This window comes from Daucus carota, chromosome 9 (assembly GCF_001625215.2).
Source record: "Daucus carota subsp. sativus chromosome 9, DH1 v3.0, whole genome shotgun sequence".
NCBI classification, from domain to species: Eukaryota; Viridiplantae; Streptophyta; class Magnoliopsida; order Apiales; family Apiaceae; genus Daucus; species Daucus carota.
The window spans coordinates 731612-738946 of NC_030389.2; the positions used below are offsets into that span (position 1 = coordinate 731612).

Here is a 7335-nt window from a genome sequence, read left to right on the forward strand (position 1 = left end):
ATATATTTTATATATGATTAATAGATTAAAAGATTAAATCGTGTTTTTGATGCATTAATATAACTAGTTGAGAAGCCGCGCGTTGCGGCGGGTTATAAAAATTATGTTAATGATTTAATATTAATATTTATAAAATAAATTAAATTTACGGCAGCCTATAAAAATTATATTAATGATTTAAAAATGATTCAAAGCACGACAAATCTTAATTTTTGTATTTAGCGTGCGTAAAAGTCTGAAAGATATTGAGATTCAACTCCAAAACCATCCTTAATTTTAGTTGTGATAAATATTATGTTCTAATTGTACGAATATTAATTATCTCGGGACGTATGAACTCCAATCCATTCACGGGTTTATTAGTGTTTCCTTCCTTTTTTTGAATTGATTGTCCGCAAAAATATCAATTTAAATCTATTAAATCGCGGTCTATAACTACCCTTGCTTGTAAGTTGAAACAACTTTTATTTTTATGATACGTATAAACAACCTACCATAGCATTTGACGTGACCTTCTCTGGACCAGATGACTGATTAGAATGGTAACAGTATGCATAATTGTTGGTGCATTAAAGAGGATTCGCCCCATACTTAACCAGCAGAAATTCAATATACATCCATAACACACAATAATTAATTAGCATCTTCTGTAATTGTATAAAAAACATAAAAATAGATATGTAACTAATTAATAGTATACAGTGCAATGGTATAAAAAAAGTGCAATTAATAAATCAGTAACAATTGAATAATAAGACAAAAAGCAGTTGTGTAACTAATAGGTATATTCTGCAATTGCTGAGAAATACAAAATCATTAAATGTTGATATTGCTTAAAGAAATTGTCTAACTACTGCTATATAAACGCTTGTTACTAAGCAAGCATAAGAGCATAACACACAAGAATATTTTATCAAAGATGAATATCAAAATCTTTTTTTGTTTCTTTCTGCTGTGTTTTATTACCGGCGGAAGATCATCACTAACCATCACTCCACTGATATGCTTTCAGATTCTGGACCCGTGCATGCACTACATTGAACAGAAGTCAGATTATCCTAGCTGGGACTGCTGTGTTAAGTCCAGGTCTACGGCCGACTGGGTGGCTCCTTCGCCGGTGTTGGAGGAGGAACTATGCATGTGCTTCCGGCTCGTTTTACTCATGCCCAAGACCGACCCGGATAGGCTTTATAAGCTGCCAAAGCTTTGCTTTATGGCGGTGGATCCACCACGCGAGGGAGTGTGTGTGTAATCATGTATAATTATAAGAGATCTTCTCACTAGCCCTGTTAACATTCTCACTTTCCATAAGATTTATTAATAATTTCTGTCATATGAACAGTTCAGTCCGGGCAGTTTGTTCATGCTACGCAATACATATAATGAATTTAAATTGAAGTGTAAACAGTCAGTTTAGAAAAGTTTTGGCTTCACTGCTACTGACCAAACCAAGCAATCTTCTGAGCTTCTAAAACACAGGAAACTTGAGAGTTGAGGGGTTTGGTAAGTATGTCTGCAGCTTGATCCTCTGTTCTGCAATAAACAAGCTCGCGCGATAACCTCACATCTATGTGCTTGCTTTTTCCTTGCAAAACAGAATTAATTAATAAATTTGAAAAGCGGATAATCAAAAAAAACTTATTTTAAATAAATAGTCAGAATATATTATAAGTTTTTTACTGCAAGACTGCAAGTTACTGGTGATGCTACTGTTTTATATCTGAAGTTTTGAACAGGGCTCTGTGATTTAAATGCGTTAGCTTGTAATAGTTCAAAATACCTTTATTCAAATTGTCAGCCTGTGAATGATAGTTATGGCTATCTTATGTATTAAATTATGCACCTCCTGTTCCAATTTATCTATCCTAAACTCCTAGTTTAGTAACATGCAGCTCAAGAATTTGATAGCTCTTAATCTTTTAATCACGTGTCAATAGTTCTGTAATGCCCTTTATTTGTTTTGTTTTCTCTGGGTTGATGTCATGATTTTTAGTTTTTCGGACTTTTCACGATTTGGAAACCGAACCGCATCATATGAAACCGCATATATTATAAACCGAACCGCACCAATGATGTTTGGTTTGATTTCAGATTTCAATTTTAGAAACCACACCTATGTGGTCCCGGTTGCGGTTTTAAGTGCAAACCGCACCATGCACATCCCTAATTGTAACTACAAATTTTATAAAAAAAAATATATGAAACTTATGTCGTTCTTTAGTTTCTTAAACACTAGCCCCGGCCAATGGATAATGATCAGTGTACAACCAGGGTATGTTTTGATGTTTGGTCCGCTCCTATTAAGACTGTAGCAGCAGGTTGGAGTTTTGCTAAAGGAGCTGCAAACAAACCAGCTGATTGTTTGGCAAAATTAGCTAGTTAAGTCCATAAGTGCGATCACAAAAGGATATGCCCGTTCGGAGTTTAAGAGAGCTTGATGCTGATTTCTTACCGGTAGATCTAAAGAAATGTTTTCTTTTCAGAAAGAAGATAGAAAATGTTGAATTGGCTATAGAAACACATCACAATTCACACATATTCCACTCTCGTATAAAACCTCAATTAGGGAGACTTTCATAATAATAACAATTAATTCATCCTTATTCATAAAAGAAAATTTGATACCATTTGACAGGGACTCAAAGAAAAATCAAACTTGGAATATTTCTCATCCAAGAGAGCCAAACACCAACGTAACACAAAACACACCCAAAAAAACACACACACATAACACTTAGGAATCTGCTGGAAGGAATGATGAATGACTTGGCTCAATTGTTTGGTGATTCAAATTCCCTCGGACTGCTGCCCTGCCTCGGTCTGACCTTTGATAGAAACCAGGCTTTCCATGTATGCAAACACTCCTCGACACATTGTGCTGATCTGAAATGCAAGATCTTTCCTTTCTTGTGTGTCGGGATCAAATAAGAAAATCGTACCATCCTCACATTGCAGTAAGAGCATGTTACACTTCCAGTGACCAACAGGAGTCCAAACACCAGGAAGCGGCCCCAAACTAAATTTCTTGGTCCAACACCCCCCCTCACTCCATGTCCAAATATCAAAATTCTTCTGAGTCTTATGGAGAGACAACAATGCAAGAGAATCGTCATATACTGCAAGACGCTTAAAACTTGGCTGTGTATAGCCTGGAACAGAGTCTGGAACATCACTCTCTCTGAACGAATCACTAGCCATATCAAACGAAATCATCACTTCAGAGTTATTATCCAGTGATCCCAACCAGTAACAACATTTATTCACATATATGTAACAGTAATTTATTTCTAAATCATAAGCTTTAGACAGATCTCCGCAATACCTCCACGAATCAGTCTTTAATGAATACACAAGTACAGACACCGGATGGTGGAGATCACTTCTATCATTAGGATCAACCTCCCAATAACCTTTCATAACAACCACCTTATAATCCCCGATAACATGATCAAAACCAAAACCAAAAACCTCATACGAAGAATAAGTGAACTGCTTAGGAAGATCAGGCTTACAAATTATATCAGGCAAGAGCTTAAACTCATCAATAGCCGGATTCCACAACGCACGAGTACCCGTATATTGATACACATAATACAATCCATCACAAGGACCACTAAGAAAAGAGCAACTCATCGGCATACCACATAAATTATCACAAGCTAAAACTCGAGGAGTTTCATCGACAAGCAACTCAACTAACTCAATTTCAGCGTTTGTAATAAAATCTTGAACAAGGAGACAACCGCGCCAATCATCATTGTTGTTATAGTAGTTACTTAGATGTTTGGATACAAAATTCGGGCTAGAAATCATCGCATACCATGATTTGCACACACTCTTAAACTGTAACAGATCTTTTACTGGTAGCCTTGACAGAATCTCGATAATCAAACTTTCTGGCAAATTATCGATCTTGTCCATTGCAATTAACATCGATCTCTCTTTTCCTGCCTTAATTCTGACAATTCATCAACGAATTAAATCAGCTAAATACATATTTGGAGAGGGATATAAATAAAGATGTTACCTTTGTTTCAACAGTTGAGCCAAATGCCCGGTGTCACCTGACCAACTGTAGCGTCGCAAGGAGAGAGCCATTATTACAACGAATCACCGGTTTATGCGATTTGCTTGTTCACCCCAATTATAATGAATATTATTCTCAAAATTTTTGCTATATTCGTGTTAATTCATTAATAGTATATTTCAATTTTTGTTGATGTCTTGATTATTTCGTGATACTTTTCTTTAATTTTGACTTAGCAGATTTTCGCCGAATCAATTACAAATAGAAGATATGGAATATAATTTATATATGATTAAAAGATTAAAAGATTAAATCGTGTTTTTGATGCGTTAATATAATTTAACTTTTCAGTCTCAGCAGGAAAAAAAAAATCTGACCAATAAAAATATTCATTAATTAAACTTTATGATTCACCTACTCAAAAGGTAATAGAGTATCTTAATACCTTTTTTAAAATTAGTGTAGAAAAATATGTTAGGGAAATTTAGGGGTTATTTGACTAAATTTTAAAAAAAAATATTAATTAAAATGTAGATTTTCTATTAATAAACTTGCGAGCTGAATGAGTTTGCTTGATTCCAAAAATCACATTTTAAAAACGCGAACTCTTTGTCTAGTTAATAGTCTCCCAAACAACAGCATATCATACACAAATATACATGTAACAAATGAAGCGATCAATTGTTCAAACACATATTTCCGATGTCAATTTTTCCAAATGGAAAATGGAAAAATTGACCTCGGAAATATGTGTTTGAACAATTGTTTGTTACATGTATATCTGTGTATATGTGTATGATATCGTGGTGTTTGGGAGACTATTAACAACACAAAGAGTTGCTTTTTCGAAATGAAAGATATAAGTGTTGCTAATGTGATATTTGGAATCAAACAAACTTTGTCAGCTCGCAAGTTTATTATATAGAATATAATGGTTCATGTTCATTCAACTCTCCTGTAAAGAAACAAGAGGTTACTGTGCATGAATTTACCACGACTTCATACGTAGAGCCGACCAAACGGTCGGGCCGTGCTGGTTCGGATCGGTTCGACCGCGGGCCGTGCTCTTTTTTCTGGGCATGGGACCGGCTCGTCTACACAAACGTGCCGGGCCGGGCCGAACTGGCCAAAACAGAAACCGTAACCGGAGTCACCGGTTAGACGGTAAACCGTAACCGGAGTCACCGGTTAGACGGCTTTGACGTGCCGTACGGTTCACGGGTTTGCGGTTCACGGGCTGTGGCAGTTTAAACAGAGAAAGCAAAGAAAGTTGCAGGTGAATGGTGTGACCGGCCCGCGGTTCACCTTTGCAGATGAATATAAGCGAATACTATCTGGTCCTGTGTAATTTAGTTAATTTTGTAAAAATAAAAAATAGAGTATAATAAAATGAATGCGGCATATATTAAAACGTAGGAAAGAAAACGCTGCTGCGCAGTGTAATGATAAATTTTTAATAAGTTGTAAACTTTAATTATTCTTTTAAATTTGATAATTAGTTTTAATATGATATTATAGCTATTGAATTTATTTAATTTAATGGTATTGTTTAATTTAATTATTAATAAATTGTAAGCTATTAAATAACAAAACCTAAAAAAACTAATTAAAACATATTAATATATTAAAACACTAATTAAATTGTAAAACGAAATCAAATTCTAAAACAAAATCATAATTAAAAACTAAATCAAATATCTAAAACTAAATTGAAATAATTCACAACACAATATCAAATTAAAAACTAAACCGAAATCGATTAGATCAAATTAATCTAACTAAATTAATCAACAAAACTAAAATCAATTAAACTAATATAAGAACAGACGATTAAAAAAGCGGTTTCGGGGCGGTCGGTCCGGGCGGTTTGGCCACCTCTACTTCATAGTCCTCAAAATGAACAGGCCTGCTTCTTTCCCTTGTAGACCTCCTTAAAGGTGGAATTACATCATTTTCTTCTTCTGGATTGGTTTGAGCTCTTTGTTCTGAATCAGCTCCATTAGCATTTTCATAAAAAAAGATTCTGAATTATCTTCATGATAATCAAGAAAGACATCTGTGTTACTTTTCTTTTGATCAGAATTTAATGAGGAAATCTCATCAAACACTACATCTCTAGAAATAGTTAACTTCTTTGTAACAGGATCCATACACCTCCAACCTTTTCTATGTTCATCATAACCAACAAACAAACATTGCTTTGCCTTTGCATCAAGTTTCTGATTTAGGAATATGAACATAGTAGATAGAACCAAACACTCGAAAGGTACTAACATCTGGTTTATCACCAGAAATAATTTCATACGGAGATTTGATTTTACCTGGCCATGGAGGTAGCCGATTAATTACATAGGATGCACATTTGATAGCCTGTGCCCACAGCTCCCGAGGAAGGTTCTTATCGTGCAACCATGACAAACTTGTTGTGCAAAGATGTGCTAATTTTCGTTCCGCTACTCCATTTTGTTGTGGCGTATTTGGACATGTCATCTGCCTCTCTATTCCATTTGTTTTACAATACAAAGAAAACTCATTTGACATAAATTCACCTCCGTTGTCACTCCTTAAGCCCTTTATATCCCTCTTAAATTCATCTTTTACAGAGTTCTTGAATTCATTGAACTTTGACAAAGCTTCACTAAGAATTTCTGGGGGCACTAGCACTCTCTTTTAAGAAATATACCCACAGCTGTACCTAGAACAATCATCGACCAGCAACATTAAGTATGTAAAACCTCCATAGCTGGGTGTTCTTGTTGGACCCATCAAATCCGTATGAACTAGCTCAAATAATTCTGATCTGCAAGAAGAAGAGCTTTTGAAAGAAAGGCGATGCGACTTGCCAAATTGACAACCTTGGCAAATTATATTTTCGCGAACCAATTTGATTTGTGGAATCCCATCCAACAACCTTTGGGAAACAATTTGTTGAAGCATTTGATACCCACATGTCCTAAACGAGCATGCCAAATTGATGCACCGTCAACTTGGCTCGTTTTCTTCACATAAGCTTCCCCTGCTGACATTACGAATAAGGAATTTTTCTTCTTGCCATGAAGAACAACATCTGCTTCCAAGTTTTTCACGTTCTGAAGAACTTTTACATCATTTGGACAAAAAAGAACATATTTACCAGAATCAGTAATTTGAGAAACTGAAATTAAGTTTTTCTTCAAACTTGGCAGGTGATATACATCATTAAGCATGACACTTTTAGCTTCCAAATCAGCAGCACCAATCTTTACATTCCCTTCATTTGCCACTGCATGAACCGAGTTATCCGCCGTCACAATTGCTCGATCTCCATT

General features: G+C 35.3%; 1 protein-coding gene across 2 annotated transcripts; it reads right to left on the reverse strand.

Moving 5' to 3' along the window:
* Positions 1-2572: 2572 nt before the first annotated feature.
* LOC108202740 (putative F-box protein At3g16210) lies at positions 2573-4158 on the reverse strand. 2 transcript variants are annotated; one of them, XM_017371267.2, is made up of 2 exons: positions 4028-4158; positions 2573-3958 (listed from the first exon to the last, which is right to left on the reverse strand). In XM_017371267.2, the coding sequence occupies exons 1-2, from the start codon at positions 4096-4098 to the stop codon at positions 2788-2790; spliced, it is 1242 nt and encodes a 413-aa protein (XP_017226756.2). In that variant the 5' UTR covers positions 4099-4158; the 3' UTR covers positions 2573-2787. The 2 variants fall into 2 exon arrangements, with proteins under 2 accessions (XP_017226756.2, XP_017226757.2); XM_017371268.2 differs by having other exon boundaries at positions 2573-3947; positions 4028-4116.
* Between the last annotated feature and the right edge of the window lie 3177 nt (positions 4159-7335).